General features: G+C 44.2%; 1 protein-coding gene across 8 annotated transcripts in view; it reads right to left on the bottom strand.

Annotated features, from left to right (window-relative positions):
* The window catches only part of mta1 (metastasis associated 1), a 161,601-nt gene that overhangs the window by 46,036 nt on the left and 93,473 nt on the right, over positions 1 to 22,092 (bottom strand). For 4 of the 8 annotated variants that reach the window (XM_070878807.1, XM_070878805.1, XM_070878808.1 and 1 more), the window contains 3 exons: positions 21,032 to 21,178; positions 13,586 to 13,640; positions 10,263 to 10,296 (listed from right to left, as the gene is read on the bottom strand). In XM_070878807.1, coding sequence (XP_070734908.1) covers positions 10,263 to 10,296; positions 13,586 to 13,640; positions 21,032 to 21,178 — 236 coding nt within the window. Of the gene's footprint in view, positions 1 to 10,262; positions 10,297 to 10,727; positions 10,896 to 13,585; positions 13,641 to 21,031; positions 21,179 to 22,092 lie in introns of those variants that run through there. The other 4 variants (XM_070878806.1, XM_070878809.1, XM_070878810.1 and 1 more) reach the window with 2 other exon arrangements.

Genomic DNA, 22,092 nt, shown 5'->3' with positions numbered 1-22,092 from the left:
TACTTAAAGGCAGCTTGCACCTCTAAAAGGGGAGGTGTATTGTGGCTGCAAAGAGTGGTGGGAATTGTTCCAAAATTGAATTTGTGCTGTGATACTTTAAGCAATGGCTAAAGATGCAAGGGAGCGAGCACCAAGATTTTCACAAACTGCACTGGAGATCTAGGTGCAAGACGTGGAGAGAAGGAGAGACATTCTGCATGCACAGGGGGGCAGGAGGCCCTCCAAACAGATGCTCAGTGAGAAGTAGTAGTGATGAAGGTCAATGCCAGGAGCATACCTCCAAGATCAAGGATGCAGTGCAGGAAGAAGTTTAACGATTTCACACGAATTGCCCAGGTATGCGAGTTCAACCTTCAAATGGCATATCTACCAACTGTGCCAGTATCCACATCCACTGCTCAATTTACGACACCATCACCCACCTACCAACAATCTCTATCAATCAGTACTCAACCCTTCAATTCATATGGTCCACCTCACCCTCCCACACTTAGCATTGTTGCAAACCTTACACCCACAACTCACAGCTCACATACACTGGCAGCTATTCAACCCAAACATATCGCAGGTCACTAACTGACACACTTTTTTTTTGCATGAGAATGTGGTGCATAAAGGAGGCAGCAGAATAGAACTGCAGGAGGAAAAGCACGCCTGCGTGTTTTAACCTCCATGGAGGAGACGTGCTGGCCATCATGAGTAGGGGCATCGCTGAGGCTGTGGCCACTGGCAGCGCTGAAGCGACGGATGATGAGCATATCAGCATAACTAATCCTCCTTCTCTCATCCCACTTCTCCCTCAGCTCACAATCTCTTCTGATTCACAAGCTGCAGATGATGTAAGCACGCACTTCTTACTTTCTCTTCTACCCTCACTACAACTCAAGCCATGTCTATTTTTCATTTCAGATACCCCAAAACAGGAACTTTCCCAGTCAGAAGAGGAAGACGATCATGAAGATGAAGAGAAACCATCACTCGATCTTACACTCACCGCCACCAACTCAGACACTGACATTGCACATATTTAACGCAGGGGATCTCAACCAGGTGTCCATGGCCCCGTAGGGGCCCAGAGAAGACTTCAAGAGGTCCACTACATGGGAAATCTAGTTTCAACAGGTGGCTTTAGTTGGACATGCATCACTGCTACCGCCTGCAGGTGGTGCCCTGCGAGGATGTTGGCAGCCAGGCCCCGACTCCCTGGGCCTTTGGTGGCGGTAGAGATGCACGCTGCCTGTGGGCACTCTACAAGCCAATCGAGAGCGGCAGGCGGAGGAGGAGGAGGATGAGCCGGAGCTTCTGCGGGAAAGTAAAGACTTGGGGCCAGTCATACTCTGCCAAGCCAGCCTCGCCTAGATTATAAAATTCTCATCCTTGTTTTCAAATCCCTCCGTGGCCTCGCCCCTCCTTATCTCTGTAATATCCTCCAGCCCCACAACCCTCCGTGATATCTGCGCTCCTCCAATTCTGGCCTCTTGAGCATCCCCGATTTCAACTGCTCTACCAATGGCGGCCGTGCTTTCAGTTGCAAGGCCGTAAGCTCTGAAATTCCCTCCCTAAACTTCTCTCTGCTCCTTTAAGATGCTCCTTAAAACCTACTTCTTTGACCAAGCTTTTCGTCATCTCTCCTAATATTCTTATGACCTTATGGCTGGTGTGCAACAGTCACCACACGTTAAAAAAATCCAAGCACAGGCATCTTCCACCCTTCAAGATTTAGTTCGGACCTGGAATTTTAGGTCCTTCATTGAAACACCTGTGAACTTTTGTTTGATAATCCTGTAAAGCTCCTTGGGACATTTTAGTGTTAAAGGCGCTGTATAAATGCAAATTGTTGTGGTTGCTCCTACACCAGTTTCACATTACCAATAGCGAGACGCGACATCTGGATTGCATTCAAACCGAGTTCCCTGAGGTGAAAGGACAATCTGCTAACCCAGAATTTTACAAATGTGATCTGAGCCAGAGAATCCAATTTGACCTGAACTTTTTCTACATTTATAGAAAGACACATTACAGGAATTAATGAGATTAATGCACATTTCAAGTAGACGATAAAAGGAAACCGTCTCCAGGGAGTTGGGAGAATGTATTTCAGAATGCAGCCACCTTGCTATCGACTGCTCATCGTGTCAAAGAGCTGCAAAACTAGCACACATTACACAACATAAAGTGATGAACTAATCAACAGCAGCAACACTTCATCACACCTGAAAATTAAAACCTCCTCAGCTCACAGTTCTCTTATTAACCATTAGAGACCCATGTCAGCAAGTTGGCGCCAAAGACCAACAAAGATTCATCCTGGATAAATAACACAATTAATTTCACCCCACCCCCCGCAAAGCACACCACCGCATTGTGACAAAAGCATTGTTTGTTGCTTCCATACAACTCTCAAATTCCATTTTGCAACAATCTTTACTGTCAAACTCACACCTCTGGACCTACTATACAAGAGTAGGCAGGGGAGTGTGGTGTGAAATGCCCCTCATTTGGTATTCAAGAGGGGAGCTTTTCCTCAATCTTTGAATATACATTCTCAGCACATGTCTACCAATGTCCGGGTCCAGCGTCAAACTTGCAAAATGACAAGGGCATGTCCCTTTAAGAGTAAGCCTTGTGGAAATACATGGACAAACATACATACGGACACGCGCGCATGTGCGCGCACGCATACACCCTTGGTGTGCCAATCCTCTCAGATTGCCCGGGTGTCTCCTGGAACGTTGATGGCGACCTGGGAGAAAAAAAAACTTCTGTCTTCAGATCGAGTGAGTGCAAGTTATCTGCTGGTTTGAATCTACAGATTCCGTTATATAAATCAGCTCACGACACAGTTTGGAGAACACCATTTTTCACACTTTTTTAAAAATCAGAGGACCAATTTGGAGAAATCAGTGATGCCATGCACATCTGGATATCGACAGTGGCACACAAGACCAGATGTTCAGGGAAAGTGAATTGACCCTTTTGAGTGCCATTTCTATCTTTTAAAGTAAGTAGGATTTCAGATTTTTAAAACGTTAACTCATTAACCACTTTGTCATTTTAAGAAAGTAGCTTTTTGTTTTAAAGAATTACCTTTCATGGTTTGTGATTAAAAAGCTGCCCCTCATCTGAGAGAGGTTAATTTTCCTCTCCTAGTAATAATGATTTAAATGTGCCCCAGAAGCTGGGATTATTCCCCTTAAAGAAAGAATTTGCAGTTATATATCGCCTTTCATGACTTCAGGATATCCCAAACTGCTTTACAGCCAATTAAGTATTTTTGAAGTATCCGCACTGTCATAATGTGGGAAACGCGGCAGCCAATATGCGCACAGCATGATCCCACAATAAGCAATCTGAAAATGTGCAGATAATCTGCTTCAGTGATGTTGGTTAAGATATAAATATTAGCCAGGACACCGGGAAGGACTCTTCTGTCCTTCTTCAAAATAGTGCTGTGGGATCTTTTATGTCCACCTGAGAGGGAAGACAGGGACGGGGTTTAATGTCATCCTTAGAGCAGAGGTGCTCCCTGCTCTGGGGTATAAGATGGCAGGGTTGTCCCAGATTTAATAGAGCTGTTGAAAAATAATGAAGGTTTTTGATAGAGTAGATAAGGAGAAACGGTTTCCACTGGCAGGAGGGTCTGTGACCAGAGAACACAGATTGAAGATAGTTGGCAAAAAAAAGGCAGATAAGAATTTTTTTTACTCAGCGAGTTATAATGATCTGCAAAGCACTGCCTGAAAGGGTGGTGGAAGCAGATTCAATAATAACTTTCAATGGGGAATTGGATAAAGGGGGAAAAGCAGGGGAGTGGGATTAATTGGATAGCTCTTTCAAAGAGCTAGTACAGGCATGATGGGCCAAACAGCCTCCTTCGGTGCTGCAAGATTCAGCTGAGCCTCATGGTTTTGAATGGGCTCAGTGCTCCCTGCTCCAGGGTATAAGATGGCAGGGTTGCCCCAGCCATATAAACATTTTTTTTTTAAAAACGTCTTGGTTCTTGATATCTTCAGATCAAAGCTGTAGGTCGCCCACTTGAAGTTCCAACAAGAAATAGTGGTGCAGGAGAACAAAACAAATGAATGTGCCCAGATAAAGTGCCCCAGAGCACAGAGACTTGACCTCTGGTGATGGGAAATTTGAATAAAACTCCAGTAGATGTGTTACTGCGTCTCTGACCTCATTTAACTGTTAGAGTTGTACTTCAGTGACGCACAGGTGCTTTATTTTTTAACTTTCTTCCTGTCTGATAATACCGCAGAGCATCTATTAAAATGTTTCTGTGCTGTGTCACGGATCCTTTGATGTGGGGCCAAACTAAATTCCAACTTCTGAAAGAGCCAATCGTTCGGTAGTTGGAGAACCAATACGTCATGGTTCAAGGGCAAATCAAGTATATTTCGACTCATTCAGATGCAATGATTTTAGGAATCAATGTGTGAAAATTTTCACGAGATAAATGCCTCATTAAATATCAGGACAGTTCTTTGAATGTTTGAGAATATTTCTATTACAATGCATTTCTTATAGGCTCACAGGAAGTCAGGACACTCAACTACTGTGAATCCAATCTTTATCGGTTAAATACAATAGCAGGCAAATGTCACGTGACCAAGCATTAGATGATAAAACCTCCCAGAATATGTCCAAACACAGTTGGCAACGCTAACACACACACCTACAAAAGACCACACACAAACACGCACACAATAGGAGGCAGAAACGCAGACACACGGACATACATATATGCAGAGAAAGGCACACACATTAGGAGGCAGGAACACATACATACATGCTGAAATACACGCACATATAAACACACATGCATGTAGACATACACACAATAGGAGGCAGAGATGCAGGCACGTGGATAGAATACATACGTGCACAGAGACACAGACAGACACAGCAATTTCCAACTGAGAGGACAGCTGTGGCTACACAACATGACTTATAAAATGAAACATAAAGACACAAAATCAAAATCATCCTGAAAAGCTGCAACATTTATTGATCCCTCTGCACCACGAACACAAATTAAAGCTGCATTGAAATAGACTGGGATGGAGCTGGCTGCAAAATCTTACCAATTCAGGTCAGAATACAGATGTTCTATAAAGCAAATGAAAGGCCAAAATGACCACAACACAGACACTGGTAGATAAGAGGCTTGGGACTCTGGTCAGCAAACACTGAAGATATTGTAGGACCATAGGAAAATCGTATGTGAGAGGACCTAACCTGTTTCTATGACGCCAAGCAGTAGATATTTCTCAGTTGGCGTGGTTATCTAGCTACTGTGCACTTACTGTGGGAATGACGAGACTCTTTCCCCCGCCTCCCGCGCCCCCCCCCCCCCCCATAGCCCTATTTCTCAATAGTCAGGTTGTCAAGGCATCACGCTTGATCTTTGAGACCAACTGCAAGGAGACTGTCCTACAAGGCAGAACGACTGGCTGATCAATACTCAACTCTTAAAGATTGCGGGACTGAGCATTCCATACTCATAGGGATCACTAGATCTGTTACACTCTTGCTCGACATGGAAAATGGTCTTTTTCCATCTTTTCTCATACATTCATATGATCCTACCATGGAATCCAAGGGAATGCATCATTACAAGAGAAAGATACTGCTGAGACACAATAACTTATACATCATCAATGTAGAAAAACGCCCCAAGGTGCTTCACGGAGATGGAATCAAAAATTAAAATAGATGCCCAGCCAAATACAGAGTTATTAGGAGGGGTGACTAAAACCGTAACCAAAAAAGTGGGTTTTAAGGAGGGTCTAAAGGAGTAAAGTGAAAGGGTTTGGGGAGAGAATTCCAGCCTAGGTGGCTGAAGGCATGGCTACCAATGGTGAGGTGAAAGGAATACACAAGAGGCCAGATTGAAAGGAATGGGGGTTTCGTGGTGAGGTTGTAGGACTCAATAAGGTTACAGAGCTAGGTAGGGGCAAGACTATGAAGGGATTTAAACACATGAATAAGAATGTAAAATTTGAGACAATGGGAGACTGGGAGCCAATGTAGGTCAGTGAGGACAGGGGTGATGGATGAGTGGGAGTGTATGATAGAATACAGGCTATGGGCAGCAGAGTTTTGGATGAGCTGAAGTTTATGGAGGGTGGAGGGTGGAGGATGGGAGGCTGGACAGGAAGCATAGAAAATAGAAGCATAAAAAATAACTCCCTTTTGAATATATCCAACGAACTGGCCTCAACAACTTTCTGTGGTAGAGAATTCCACAGGTTCACAACTCTCTGAGTGAAGAAGTTTCTCCTCATCTCGGTCCTAAATGGCTTACCCCTTATCCTTAGACTGTGACCCCTGGTTCTGGACTTCCCAAACATCAGGAACATTCTTCCTGTATCAAACCTGTCCAATCCGGTCAGAATTTTATATGTTTCTATGAGATCCCCTCTCATTCTTCTAAATTCCAGTGAATATAAGCCTAGTCGATCCAGTCTTTCTTCATATGTCAGTTCTGCCACCCCGGGAATCAGTCTGGTGAATCTTCGCTGCACTCCCTCAATAGCAAGAATATCCTTCCTCAGATTAGGAGACCAAAACTGTACACAAAATTCAAGGTGTGGCTTCACCAAGGCCCTGTACAACTGCAGTAAGACCTCCCTGCTCCTATACTCAAATCCTCTCGCTATGAAGGCCAACATGCCATTTGCCTTATTCACCGCCTGCTGTACCTGCATGCTAACTTTCAATGACTGATGTACCATGACACCTATGTCTCGTTGCACCTCCCCTTTTCCTAATCTGTCACCATTCAGATAATATTCTGCCTTCCTGTTTTTACCACCAAAGTGGATAACCTCACATTCATCTACATTATATTGCATCTGCCATGCATTTGCCCACTCACCTAACCTGTCCATGTCACCCTGCAGCCTCTTAGCATCCTCCTCACAGCTCACACTGCCACCCAGCTTAGTGTCATCTGCAAACTTGGAGATATTATACACAATTCCTTTGTCTAAATCATGAATGTATATTGTAAATAGCTGGGGTCGCAGCAATGAACCTTGCGTTACCCCACTAGTCACTGCCTGCCATTCTGAAAAGGACCCATTTATTCCTACACTTTGCTTCCTGTCTGCCAACCAGTTCTCTATCTACATCAATACATTACCCCCAATACCATGAGCTTTAATTTTGCACACTAATCTCTTGTGTGGGGCCTTGTCCAAAGCCTTTTGAAAGTCCAAATACACCACATCCACTGGTTCTCCCTTATCCACTCTACTAGTTACATCCTCAAAAAATTCTGGAAGATTTGTCGAGCATGATTTCCCTTTCATAAATTCATGCTGACTTGGACCAATTCTGTCACTGCTTTCCAAATGCGCTGCTATAACATCTTTAATAATTGATTTCAACATTTTCCCCACTACCGATGTCAGGCAAACCAGTCCATAATTCCCTGTCTCTCCCTCCTTTTTAAAAAAAAAGTGGGGTTACATTAGCTACCCTTCAATCCATAGGAACTAATCCAGAGTCTATAGAATGTTGGAAAATGACCACCAATGCATCCACTATTTCTAGGTCCACTTCCTTAAGTACTCTGGGATGCAGACTACCAGACCCTGTGGATTTATTGGCCTTCAATCCCATCAATTTCCCTAACACAATTTCCTGACTAATAAGGATTTCCTTCAGTTCCTCCTTCTCGCTAGACCCTCGGTCCCGTAGTATTTCCGGAAGGTTATTTGTGTCTTCCTTAGTGAAGACAGAACCAAAATATTTGTTCAATTAGTCTGCCATTTCTTTGTTCCCCATTATAAATTCACCTGATTCTGATTGCAAGGGACCTACATTTGCCTTCACTAATCTTTTTCTCTTCACATATCTATAGAAGCTTTTGCAGTCAGTTTTTATGTTCCCTGCAAGCTTCCTCACATACTCTATTTCCCCCCTCCTAATTAAACCCTTTGTCCTCCTCTGCTGAATTCTAAATTTCTCCCAGTTCTCAGGTTTGCTGCTTTTTCTGGCCAATTTATATGCCTCTTCCTTTGTTTTAACACTATCCCTAATTTCCCTTGTTAGCCACGGTTGAGCCACCTTCCCCCTTTTTATTTTACCAAAGTATTGGAATAGTCGAGTCTGGAGATGACAAAGACTTGCCTAGGTGTTTCAGCAGTAGAAGGGCTGAGGTAGGAGCAGATGCGGGCGATACTATGGAGGTCGGAGTAGGCAGTCTTTGTGACAGAGAGGATATGGGGTCAGAACTCAGCTCTGGGTCAAATAGGCCGATGAGGTTGCCAACTGTCTGGTTCAGCCTGAGACAATTGTCAGGGAGGGGGAGGGAATCAGTGACAAGAGTACGGAGTTTGTGGCGGGACTGAAAACAATGGCGTCGGCCATGGTGATATTTAGCTGAAGACCTACTGCTCCGGGGTCTTGTGCTGTTTTCCATTGCAGAAAACTGCTAGGTGAATAACTGCACAGTCAAAACATTCGATTCACAATGCCAGGCTGAAGAGTTCACTCATATGGGTGTGTCTTAAAGAAATGTCAACAGAGTTGGCACATAAATCACCTCACCTGAATCTCAACAGTTGGTTCAATGTCCTATGGTGTTACCTACAGTATCTGATTCTGAGATGCACACCTGCTCCTCTTCTGGGCTTATTCCACTGCAACTCAAGATTATTATGATCAGTAAAGCCATTTTGTCCTCAAGGATAATTGTCCAGTGTTGCTGAAAGGTGGAGAAAATCCTCACAGCCATAAAAATTTATGTTGGTGGGAAAGCAAAGAAATGCCCAGATCATGAAGGTTGTGAGCTGGAAAGACTTCTTCATGCACAACAAGAGAACTGAGTGGACTTTCTATCAGGGCAGACTGGGCACTAATCTGGAATAGAAGGAAATTCTCTGGCAAGGATGAGGAACGTCAAGGATCAGTGTTGAACTAAGTCAAGACTCAAATTGATGAAAAGGAGCTACTTCTTGAACTTTAAACATGAATGTGAAGATGGGAGGACTTTTATTTCCTTGTGAAAGACGAAAAGAAACAGCTGGAAAGAAAGACTTGCATCTATATAGATCCTTTCACGACCTCAGGACGTGCCAAACCGCTTTACAGCCAATGAAGTTCTTTTGAAATGTAAATGTAGCCACGGTTGTAATGTACAAAATGTCACAGCAAGATCCCAAAAGAACAATGACCAAAAAGTGACCAGATACCAAGTTAGTTGAGGGATAAATATTGGCCAGGTCACCAGGGATAACTCGCCTGTTCTTCGAATAGTGCCATGCAATGTTTTACAGGCAAACAGGGCAGACGGCACCTCCGACATTGCAGCACTCCCTCATCAATGCACCAGAGCGTCAGCCTAGATTTTGTGCTCAGGTCTCTGAAGTGGGACATGAAACCATGACCTTCTGACTCAGAGGAAAGATTTCTACTATTGAGTCACGGCTAACACCTAAAGTAGGAAAGTATAAGTGAACAGGGGCATTGTCCTTTGCAGTATGGGGGAGGGGAATCATGTGACATAAAGGATTCTATTCCAAGTCTTAAAGGGACCACTTCCCTTTTGTATTACCTAATTCAAAACTGAATGGAAAAACCACAACTTTGGAGAGTCAGGAAAAGAAATACTTTTGAAGTAATGCATTAAGAAAACCTTTTTTGTAGCTCTGCACAGATCTGACAGACACACATTTGAGGAAGAGTAATCAGATTTTCTGGTGACTTTTTCCCCCCAGAAACACAAGAGCTGGTGAATAGAACAACTTGGGCATCCAGTTCCCAGCGTCAGGCATTCCTAGGACAAGGAATGGGCTGATGCAGAGTGATGGCCCCGCTACTCTGTCCCATCAACATACCTCAAACCCAATCTAGGATTGTGTCAGTGTGACCTCCGTGCCGAAAGAGGAGGCTTTCCTACCACCTGTCTGCATTGGATTCAATTTCAGATCCTGGAGGTCAATGGGCACTGCTGCAATCCACTGTACCAACCCAACTTCCAGCAAAGACTCGTGTATCATGTGTTACGAACACAAAAGAAGCCCTTTAAAAACATAACATTACTTTAAAGAGCAACTATGTAGATGATCCAACAGATCCTTATGTAAGGCCTGACCATGACCATCCTTTCATCGTCACCGGGTTGAATAAGATTTTATTTTGAATATTTTATTGACCAAGCAGTCTGGAACATTCAATAAATCACATCCCAGTCCACAGGAAACTATATCCTACCACAGTTAACAGCTTTCCAAAGTAAAGTCCCTTACCATCTGTCTCCCTTGTGCGTGGTTCGTCATACCTGCAGTAAATAAAAGGATTTATTAACGCAAGTCAACGTTAGGTATTCAATTTGCTTTACAACACCAGTAGACTCTTTCCCTCTGACATCCCAGAATAACCACAGCAAGTAGAAAAAATGGATCAACAGTGCCCTTCCCATCCCAGCTGAAAGTGAAATGCAAGCACCAGTGCTTAAAGAGAAATGTAGTCCTGAAGTTTTTTTAATTACTTTTGGTGTGCGATTTCAGGCGCCCAATGTCAGCATCAATCACTCCTAGGTCAGCGCGGTTACATGCAAAGTAAAGCTCTCTCTACACTGTTCTAACAATGTGCTTCAATTACTGGCCTCAAAGCACCACCAGTGTGATGTTAGGACCAAGAGTAAGTCTTTCAGCCCCTCGAGCCTACTCCGCCATTCAATTTGATCATGGCTGATCTGCACCTCAACTCCATTTACTAACCTTTGATCCATATCCCTCGATACCCCTATCGAAGTCTTGAGAATTTCAATTGACCTCCAGCATCTACAGCCTTTTTGGGGGATGAGTTCCAGATTTCCACTACCCTGGTGTGAAATAAATCTTCCTGAATTCACCTCGATCAGATGACCCCTCAATCTACTAAACTCAAGGGAATACAAACATGTTTATGCAACCGGTCCTAATAATTTAACCATTTCACCTCATTTTCTTAATAATGTTAAAATTAAATGCTGGCTCCACATAAAACGGCTGCACATAAACTGGACCTAACCAGGTCTGGAGTGTAAAACACAAGGTGACTGGGAAATGCCAGTAATTGTAGAGATCGCCCTTTAGGATTTAACTGACAATTCAGTTGAATGCCACGTCCCTTCAAACACTGAGAAGAGTCGAGATGCTCCAGGATATCGATGGGGAGCTGCTGTGACCTCAAAGGAATTATGGAGAGCCGACAAAGAATGCTGGAGATTACCTCCTGTAGGTGGAGTCATCCTTGGTCTTTGGATGAAGTTCAACACCCGTGTACAAATGAGCAACTTCTGCCAGCCCACCGGGGGGACAATATCAACAAATCCCAGCTTCCCCCACTTTGCTACAGATCAAACCTCACTGATGCCCAGGCCCAGGCTCCTGTCCACAGTAAATCTCCCACAACGCTCTTTTTTTATTGACAACTATGATTAACTCCCGCACACTCCAACTTTCTCTCATCTCCTCTTTCTCATCCACATGCTGCCCCTCGGAGACATCATCCTAAAACACAGCATTAGTTTCCACATGTACGCTGACAACACCCAGCTCTACCTCACAACCACCTCTCTTGATCCCTCCACTGTTTCTAAATTGTCAAAATGCTTGTTCAACATCCAGTACTGGACGAGCAGAAATTTCCTCCAACTAAATATTGGGAAGACCGAAGCCATTATCTTCGGTGCCCACCATCAACTCCGTTCCCTTGCCATAGACTCCATCCCTCTCCCTAGCAACTGTCTGAGCTGAACCAGACCGCTCACACCCTTGATGTCAGATTTGAAATGTTTTCACCCAGAGGGTCTGGAACTCACTGCTTGAAAGGGTGGTAGAGGCAGAAACCCTCACCACATTTAAAAAGTACTTGGATGTGCGCTTGAAGTGCCGTAACATACAGGGCTGCAGACCAAGAACTGGAAAGTGGGATTAGGCTGGATAGTTCTTAGTCAGCCAGCGTGGACACGATGGGCCGAAATGGCTTCCTTCTGTGCTGTAAATTTCTATGATTCTATGAGCTTTTGACCACATATCTGTGCCATCACGAAGACTGCCTATTTCCATCTCTAACATTGCCCGTCTCCGCCCATGCCTCAGTTCATCTGCTGCAGAAACCCTCATCCATGCCTTTGTTATCTCTGGACCTCACTATTCCAACACATTCCTGGTCGGCCTCCCACGTTCTACCTTCTGTAAACTTGAGATCATCCAAAACTCTGTTGCCCGTGTCCTAACTCGCATCACCCCTTTCACCCATCACCTCTGTGCTTGCTGACCTATATTAGCTTCCGGTTAAGCAATAGCTCCATTTTAAAATTCTCATTTATGTTTTCAAATCCCTCTATGGTCTCGCCCCTTCCCATCTCTGTAATCTGCTCCAGCCTCATAACTCTCCGAGATAACCGCACTCCTCCAGTTCTCGCCTCTTGACCATCTGCGATTTTCATTGTTCCACCACTGGCTATCGTGCGTTCAGCTGCCAAGGCCCTAAGCTCTGGAATTCCCTCCCTATCTCTCTCTCCTCCGTTAAGATGCTCCTTAAAACCTACCTCTTTGACCAAGCTTTCGGTTATCTGCCCAAATATCTCAAGTGGCTCGGTGTGAAATTTTGTTTGATAACGCTCCTGTGAAGCGCTTTTGGATATTTTACCATGTTAAAGGCACTATATAAATAAAAGTTGTTGTTCGTTTGGAGAGATCTTCACTGCGAATAGATCAGCCAACAGCCGACCTTCTATTAGGCACCCAAGTGACCATACGTCATGACAGTGTGTCCTGGCAGGGAGGGGAGCGTGATCACAAGCAAGCCCGATCCTATCTTCACCTGACATGCACCTGTAGCGGGGGTCAGTTGATAATGCACTAGAAGAAACACAGGCTGATTATTTTTCGCAAGCTCAGGGGCACTGAGGCCAATGACAGCTCTCCAGCCCCTGGGCCTGGCTGAGATCAGCTAACCTTTCTGTCCTACAATCCTCAGTTTCACACCAGGCAGTGTATTTACACGGCAGTCTTACACCAGGAACTACATTATAGTCTTACAGAAATTGTAATCAATGACTGCATTCAACACTGATTTGTTTCCTGTGTGGATGACAAGGATTGCAGTCAGAAAGTGGGACTCAAATAAATAAGGACAATTGAATGAATTATGTCACTTAATGATTTGTGGCATAAATTGGCAACTACCAAGTTACAGAGACACACAGATACAGAGATACATGTAAAAAGATACATATAGACAAACAGATATACACACAGACAAGTAAAGGAAATGCAGACACAGAGACAGGTAAAGAGACACAGACTCACAGATACAGACAAGTAAAAAGATACACAGATATAAATAAACAACACAGGTAAAGAGATACAGATACACAAACAGATATACAGACATGGGCACAGATACGCCAGATACAGCCAGTTAAAGAGATATCCAGATTGGAAAAGAGAAATATAAATACAAACATGTGAAGAAATATAAAGAAAGAGACACAAAGGTAAAGAGATACACAGACATGGAGACACAAGTAAAGAGATACACATTGCAAGAGATATAGAGCATATGGCATCACTTTCCTTGCAATTTAGAGCGCTTACCCCTACAAGGCATCAACAGACGTTTCTTCGTGTTGCCTGGCAAAGGACAGAAAAGAAATGATCAATCGCACATTCACAGATCATTCCCAGCAATAGCATCTTCAGTGGCAAGGACCTCTCAAAGGTTAACCTCAGCGACAAGGCTCAGAAAATTCACAATGCAAGCCAAATTCTGGTTCAGAATGAGCGGACGCATGGGATCTGATTCCTAATACTGTCTGTGGCAACCTGTGGCTCTCTTACACAAGGAGCCACATATATTGCACACAGGCTGGGATGTATTACAATATGGTAGTAGAATAAGAGGTTTATCACACTGAAAGATGACTTCTTATCTGTTTCCACATTTGATTTACTATTTTCCTTTGCCACAAAAGGGACCAGACTGTCACATGTGATGGTCAAGTCTGGTAAAGTAACTGGGCCATTACTGGAAATTTTCATCCTTGTTTTCAAATGACTCCATGGTCTCGTCCCTCCCTATCTCCGTAACCTTCTTCAGCCCTACAACTCTGAGATCTCTGTGCTCCTCCAATTCTGCACCAATGGTGGGCGTGCCTTTAGCTGTGTAAGCCCTAAGCTCTGGAATTCCCTTCCGAAACCTCTCCGCCTCTTTCATCTCCTTTTAGACATTCCTGAAAATCTACCTCTTTGACCAAGCTTTTGGTCACCTGTCCTATTGTCCTAATATCTCCTTTTGTAGCTCGGTGTCAAATTTTGTTTGATGATGCTTCTGTGAAGCGCCTTTTTACTAAGTTAAAGGTGCTATATAAATACATTTTGTTGAAAGGTCAAGTCTAGTAAAATGAATGGGACATTACTTGAAAGGGTCATAGGAACAGGAGTTAGCCATTCAGCCCCTCGAGCCTGTTCTGCCATTCAATTTGATCACGGCTGATCTATATTTTAACTCCATCTTCCTGCCTTGGTTCCATTACCCATAATACCCTTGCCTAGATCACCCCCTTCATCTTCTATACTCACCATTCAGATATACAAGCCTAGACTATGCAACCTGTCCTCATAACTTAACCCTTTTAACCCCGCTGGCTTCCTCTTTATATCCCATTGTACAAAGTGAACTTGCCACTGCCATATTTTGCTGAGGGAGCAATGATACTCCAAAGCTTACAGGTACAACTAATGGGCTTATTAGCAGAGAAATACAAGTAAAGCCAGCAGCCCTCCAGTGGCCATTCTTCACCTATCAACCCAGATGGTGAGTTAAGGCAGGATATTTGACCTTGGGAGCAACGCAGAAACCAATCCTGTCCTCGCTCAACATTCACTTTCCCAGCAGGGATCACTGGTTAGTGGAAAGGAACAGGAACATTAGCTGACTTGTTTCTCCACCCTGGCATGGGGGTAGTGAGGCCAATTATAGTCTGTCCCTTGCTTCTGCCAATCCAGAGTTACTTTTAGTGACTGAGCCCCCAACCATGCCAAACATCCTCTGCCTGTAAGCAATGCCAATCTGCTTACATGACAAGGATCCTGTGACGCATTCAATGGAGTTGAGGTAGATGATCAGCCATGATCTTATTGAATGGCGGAGCAGGCTCAAAGGGCCGAATCGTCTACTCCTATTTCTTACGTTATGTTCTTAAATACATACAAGGCACACGTATTATAGTAACTCGCATTTCGCTGCATGGCAGTGTTCCTCCACTGACAAAGTAACAATCTATAACTTCAAAGCTCACAAATACAACCCTCCTCACTGATACAACACCGCCCCCAACCAACAGCCTGCCGGGTTAAGTGACTCCCCAGTATAATCCTACTTAGCAGGTTAGATTTTCATTCCATGCTGTTAAACTAATCTCAGGCAGAACAACTGGCCTCGGCAACCCTCAGTTAAGGAGGGGGAGCAAAACAAAACCAAAAGCGAACCAACCAGGGTTTACAATTGTGACTGCGAATCAGCAAGCCTTGCTAGGAAATGTGTGTGTGGATTGCGAGCATGCACAGGATCTGTTCAGCTGGGATGCTGTCCACAAATGAATAGCCTGGCAACAGTCACTGTTCGGATTCAGACGTGACGAGCAGAGATTGGATGAGGTGTGGTATGGCTGACTGTTTGAACTGTACTAATAAAAAGGGAAACAAAACTGCTGGAAATTTAATATTAAGCAGAAAGTGCTGGAAATAAACAGCAGTTTAACATTTTGGGTGTAGGCCCTTTTTCAGAACAGGTTCTGAAGAAGGATCTGTGACAAAGTGAATCACTTGGTTAAAAACCAGCTCTGTTCTCAGAAATATCATTGCAGTTTAACTCAATACAACTCTGGAAGGATTGTTCGGTTGACTGCTGGGCAGTTTTTGCTTGAGGGAAGAGCGAAGCCACTCAATTTAAATAAGGACCTGCTTTGTAATTTATGCATACATTTCTGATTTGCAGCCTTTTGAATTAAACGGTTATTCAAATTAATAAAACTCTGATTAACGTTTCAGAGGAATTTATTAGCCTACACTTTTCAAATCAACGAGTTTATCTGGAGCCTTTTAAGGCAGACTGTTGAAGTAAAAGAGAAAAATGTATTATGTAAGAAAATTAATTATAACAGTTGTGGTGAATTTTTTTCTACTGTATGAGGAGCCAATAAACTTTAGACAAAGATAGAGGGGTGAGAAATCGAGAGGTGACGTCAGAGTGCGGGGAGGAGCAGCGTCAGTGGCAGTCCGGGGTCAGCGGCCTACAAAGGCCCAGCAGCAGTCGATGAGCGAGCAATGCGGGGAGGAGGGACAAGAAATCAAAAAGTGACGTCACAGCCAAGCTGGTAAGTGGTTGGCTGATCGGCTGGTGAGTATATCTCTTTGATTTTGTGTTCTAATAGATAAGAGGATAAATTACTAAATAGCTGTTCAGTGTGTGAAGTGGGAGTCAGTGTTTTTGCTGGGTAATTTAAGGGTAACTAGTGGGATGGCAGGGCAGCTCGTTCAAACGGAATGCAACACCTGTGCCATGTGGGAATTCCTGGATGCTTCCCGCAACGGGGATGACCACATGTACAAGAAGTGTCTCCAGCTCCTCTAACTCGAGCGCCGAGTCTCGGAGCTTGAGCGAGGACTGGAGGCACTGAGGAGCATCCGAGAGAACGAGAGGTACGTGGATAGCTCGTTTCAGGCGTAGGTCACCCCACAGATTAAAAGGATGCAGGAGGATAGGGAATGGGTGACCGTCGCACACAAGTGTATGACGAGGCAGGTAGTGCAGGAGTCTCCTGAGGCTATCCCGCTCTCCAACCGGTTCTCTATTCTGACTACTGGCGAGGACGATGATGCCTCTGGGGAGTGCAGCCAGGGCCAAGTCCACAGCACCGTGGGTGGCTCAACTGCACAGGGGGGAGGAAGAAGACGGGAAGGGCTATAGTGATCGGAGATTCAATAGTTAGGGGAGCAGATAGGCGCTACTGCGGCAGCAAAAGTGACATCCGGCTGGTGTGTTGCCTCCCTGGTGCAAGGATCAATTATGTCACTGAGCAACTGCAGGGCTTTCTGGGGAGGGAAGGGGAACAGCCAGTGGTTGTGGTCCACATTGGTACCCACGACATAGGTAGAAAGAGGGGTGAGGTCCTGAAAGCTGAGTTTAGGGAGCTAGGAGTAAGATTGAAAGCCAGGACCTCAAAGGTGGTAATCTCAGGATTACTGCTAGTGCCACGTACTAGTGAGGGTAGAAATAGGAAGGCTAGTCAGATAAATACGTGGCTGGGGCATTGGTGTAGGAGGGAGGGCTTTAGTTTCCTGAACAATTGGGACCGCTTCAGGGGTAGGTGGGACCTGTACAAGTCGGACAGGTTACACCTCAACAGAGACGGGACCAATGTTCTCGCGGGTGGTTTTGATAGTACGGTTGGGAGGGCTTTAAACTAGCTTGGCAGGGGGATGGGAACCGAGGAGAGGGCTCTCAGCTAGTTAGAGTGGGTGAGAGCTCAGATGAACAGAACCCCAAGAAAGGATGCAAAAGGCAGGAGGCAACAGAGCAGAGTAGCACTGGGGTAAGTGTAAACCACAAGGTGATAGGAGGGGACAATATGTATGAATATAAAGGGGCTGCAGAAGGGGTCAAAACTAAAAATCATGGTTTAAAAACTAGTATTAAAATACTTTACCTAAATGCCGCAGCATTCTAAACAAAGTAAATGAGTTGACGGCACAAATCATTACAAATGGGTATGATTTGGTGGCTGTTACAGAAATGTGGTTGCAGGGTGGCCAAGACTGGGAATTAAACATACAGGGGTATCTGACAATTCGGAAAGATAGACAAGAAGGGAAAGGAGGTGGGGTAGCTCTGTTAATAAAGGATGATATCAGGGCAGTTGTGAGAGACGATATTGGCTCTAATGAACAAAATGTTGAATCATTGTGGGTGGAGATTAGAGATGGTAAGGGGAAAAAGTCACTGTTGGGCGTAGTTTATAGGCCCCCAAACAATAATCAAGGGAATAATGGAGGCATGTGAAAAAGGAACGGCAGTTATCATGGGGGATTTTAACCTACATATCGATTGGTCAAATCAAATGCACAGGGTAGCCTGGAGGAAGAATTCATAGAATGCATACGGGATTGTTTCTTAGAACAGTATGTTACAGAACCTACAAGGGAGCAAGCTATCTTAGATCTGGTCCTGTGTAATGAGACAGGAATAATAAATGATCTAGTAAAAGATCCTCTCGGTATGAGTGATCACAGCATGGTTGAATCTGTAATACAGATTGAGGGTGAGGAAGTAGTGTCTCAAACGAGCGTACTATGCTTAAACAAAGGGGACTACAGTGGGATGAGGGCAGAGTTGGCTAAAGTAGACTGGGCACACAGACTAAATGGTGGCACAATTGAGGAACAGTGGAGGACTCTTAAGGAGCTCTTTCATAGTGCTCAACAAAAATATATTCCAGTGAAAAAGGGCGGTAAGAGAAGGGATAACCAGCCGTGGATAACCAAGGAAATAAAGGAGAGTATCAAATTAAAAACCAATGCGTATAAGGTGGCCAAGGTTAGTGGAAAACTAGAAGATTGGGAAAATTTTAAACGACAGCAAAGAATGACTAAGAAAGCAATAAAGAAAGGAAAGATAGATTACGAAAGTAAACTTGCGCAAAACACAAAAACAGATAGTAAAAGCTTTTACCGATATATAAAACGGAAAAGAGTGACTAAAGTAAATGTTGGTCCCTTAGAAGATGAGAAGGGGGATTTAATAATGGGAAATGTAGAAATGGCTGAGACCGTAAACAATTATTTTGCTTCGGTCTTCACAGTGGAAGACACAAAAATCATGCCAAAAATTGCTGGTCACGGGAATGTGGGAAGGGAGGACCTTGAGACAATCACTATCACTAGGGGTTAGTGCTGGACAGGCTAATGGATCTCAAGGGAGACAAGTCCCCTGGTCCTGATGAAATGCATCCCAGGGTATTAAAAGAGATGGTGGAAGTTGTAGCAGATGCATTCGTTATAATCTACCAAATTTCTCTGGACTCTGGGGAGGTACCAGCGGATTGGAAAGCAGCTAATGTAACGCCTCTGTTTAAAAAAGGCGGCAGACAAAAGGCAGGTAACTATAGGCCAGTTAGTTTAACATCTGTATTGCTTAAAGCTATCATTAAGGAAGAAATAGCGGGACATTTAGATAGGAATAGTGCAATCAAGCAGATGCAACATGGATTCATGAAGGGGAAATCATGTTTAGCTAATTTACTGGAATTTTCTGAGGATATAACGAGCATGGTGGATAGAGGTGTACCGATGGATGTGGTGTATTTAGATTTCCAAAAGGCATTCGATAAGGTGCCACACAAAAGGTTACTGCAGAAGATAAAGGTATGCGGAGTCAGAGGAAATGTATTAGCATGGATAGAGAATTGGCTGGCGAACAGAAAGCAGAGAGTCGGGATAAATGGGTCCTTTTCGGGTTGGAAATCGGTGGTTAGTGGTGTGCCACAGGAATCGGTGCTGGGACCACAACTGTTTACAATATACATAGATGACCTGGAGGAGGGGACAGAGTGTCATGTAACAAAATTTGCAGATGACACAAAGATTAGTGGGAAAGCGGATTGTGTAGAAGACACAGAGAGGCTGCAAAGAGATTTAGATAGGTTAAGCGAATGGGCCAAGGTTTGGCAGATGGAATACAATGTCAGAAAATGTGAGGTCATCCACGTTGGAAAAAAAAAACAGTAAAAGGGAATATTATTTGAATGGGGAGAAATTACAACATGCTGCGGTGCAGAGGGACCTGGGGGTCCTTATGCATGAATCCCAAAAAGTTAGTTTGCAGGTGCAGCAGGTAATCAGGAAGGCGAATGGAATGTTGGCCTTCATTGCGAGAGGGATGGAGTGCAAAAGCAGGGAGGTCCTGCTGCAACTGTACAGGGTATTGGTGAGGCCGCACCTGGAGTACTGCGTGCAGTTTTGGTCACCTTACTTAAGGAAGGATATACTACCTTTGGAGGGGGTACATAGGCGATTCACTAGGCTGATTCCGGAGATGAGGCGGTTACCTTATGATGATAGATTGAGTAGACTGGGTCTTTACTCGGAGTTCAGAAGGATGAGGGGTAATCTTATAGAAACATTTAAAATAATGAAAGGGATAGACAGGATAGAGGCAGAGAGGTTGTTTCCACTGGTCGGGGAGACTAGAACTAGGGGGCACAGCCTCAAAATACGGGGGAGACAATTTAAAACCGAGTTGAGAAGGAATTTCTTCTCCCAGAGGGTTGTGAATCTGAGGAATTTTCTACCCAGGGAAGCAGTTAAGGCTAGCTCATTGAACGTATTCAAATCACAGATAGATAGATTTTTAACCAATAAGGGAATTAAGGGTTATGGGGAGCGGGCGGGTAAGTGGAGCTGAGTCCATGGCCAGATCAGCCATGATCTTCTTGAGTGGCGGAGCAGGCTCGAGGGGCTAGATGGCCTACTCCTGTTCCTAATTCTTATGTTCTTAAAATGATATATTCTGCTATTATTTGCCTATTCATTTGCTGTTTCACTCAATTTGTTTAGCTCCAATAAGGTCATGTTAATGTTATTCCATTACTTGTCAAGGTAAGGAGCATTGATCGGAGGTACAGGATAGAAGGAGTCTAATGAAGGTTTTTTGTTTGTAACAGATACCAGCACAAGTGAGGGTTCACCTATGAGAATAGCTGGGAGCATGGAAACCAAAAATAGCTCAAGTAAAAGGGTAAAAGACAGCCTAAAATGCAACCTGTTCTTTTTTCTTCACAGACCTGCTGTGTGTTTCCAGCAGATCTCTTTTTCAGCACTTTGAGAGAAGGGGGAGAAAAATAAATCAAATCTTTGTGAATAACCCTGAAGTATCAGCCACATCAACAAATTAAATTATGTATTTATCTGAATGTACATTCCCCAAAACAACCCAGGAACTGCACTCTCCAGTCTGAAACACTAACCGTCTATGCCATTGTGCTGCTCGTAGCTGCGCTTGCCGAGGATGGTTGGAGAGCTGTGATTTAAGATGGGCATCAGCTTGGCGGGAGTGACATTGCTGATGTGCAAACTGGCATTGGGACGGTCTTGCTTAGGGCATGGATGGGCCTCTGTGAACAAAGAGAAGGTGGTCAGTATTCACAAAGAAAAAACACTTACATTTAGATAGCATGTTTCACCATTTCAGGATGTCTCAAAGTGTTTCATAACCAATGAAATACTTTTGAAGTGTAGTCATTGCTGTAATGTAGGGAAAGGCCCTGCAGATTTACAAGAGCAAATACACCATTGTCTCCCGAAGGTGCTGACTTTTGCTAAGGTTCACTTTCATGCGGTGCACTGCAAGCAATGTCTGAGCCCAGGCAAATGGGTGTTGGCAGATTGCGCCAAGTCAAATCCTTCCCTCAACCCTCACCTAACACCAAACATGTGTACCTTCTAGCTGGGGTCGCTGGATGGTGCTCAGGACCAGGAACCTTGGCCGATATGTCTCTGGAACTCCACTGAGCGCAATCACAGATTGCACTGTGAACAGAGTGGGAAGTTGAGAATTTAGTGAGAGTGGGAATTCGTTGCAGAGGGGGAAGGAGGTGCTCCTTTTTTGCCTTTAATAATTATAGTGGTTCAGGTAAGCTTGAGGCAGTAAGTATTGAAAATTTTGTTCAGTGTTTTAGTGCTTGTGTGTTTAAAAAAAAACAGGCGAAAAAGTAATTAACTATAAATAAATATCGACTAAGATGTCCTCGCGGAAGTGCGGGGGGGTTGCTCGTGCTGTTGGGGAGGGTTTAAACTAATTTGGCATGGGGCTGGCACCAGGATGTAGCATTAGAAGGGAGAAACAAGGTGTACTCGAGTAAGAAATAATATGGAATTAGGTGGGGTCAGACTAAGAGAGAATACAAGGTGGTCCAAAATAGGTTTACAGTGTAAGTGTGTAAACGCATGAAGCGTGGTAAATAAGGTTGGTGAGCTGCAGGCGCATATAGCCACATGGGAATATGATGTTGTGGCGATAATGGAGACC

The sequence above is a fragment of the Pristiophorus japonicus genome, chromosome 4 (assembly GCF_044704955.1).
Source record: "Pristiophorus japonicus isolate sPriJap1 chromosome 4, sPriJap1.hap1, whole genome shotgun sequence".
Lineage (NCBI taxonomy): Eukaryota > Metazoa > Chordata > Chondrichthyes > Pristiophoridae > Pristiophorus > Pristiophorus japonicus.
The sequence above is the reverse complement of the archived record's forward strand: the minus strand, read 5'-3'. Positions and strand labels throughout refer to the sequence as shown.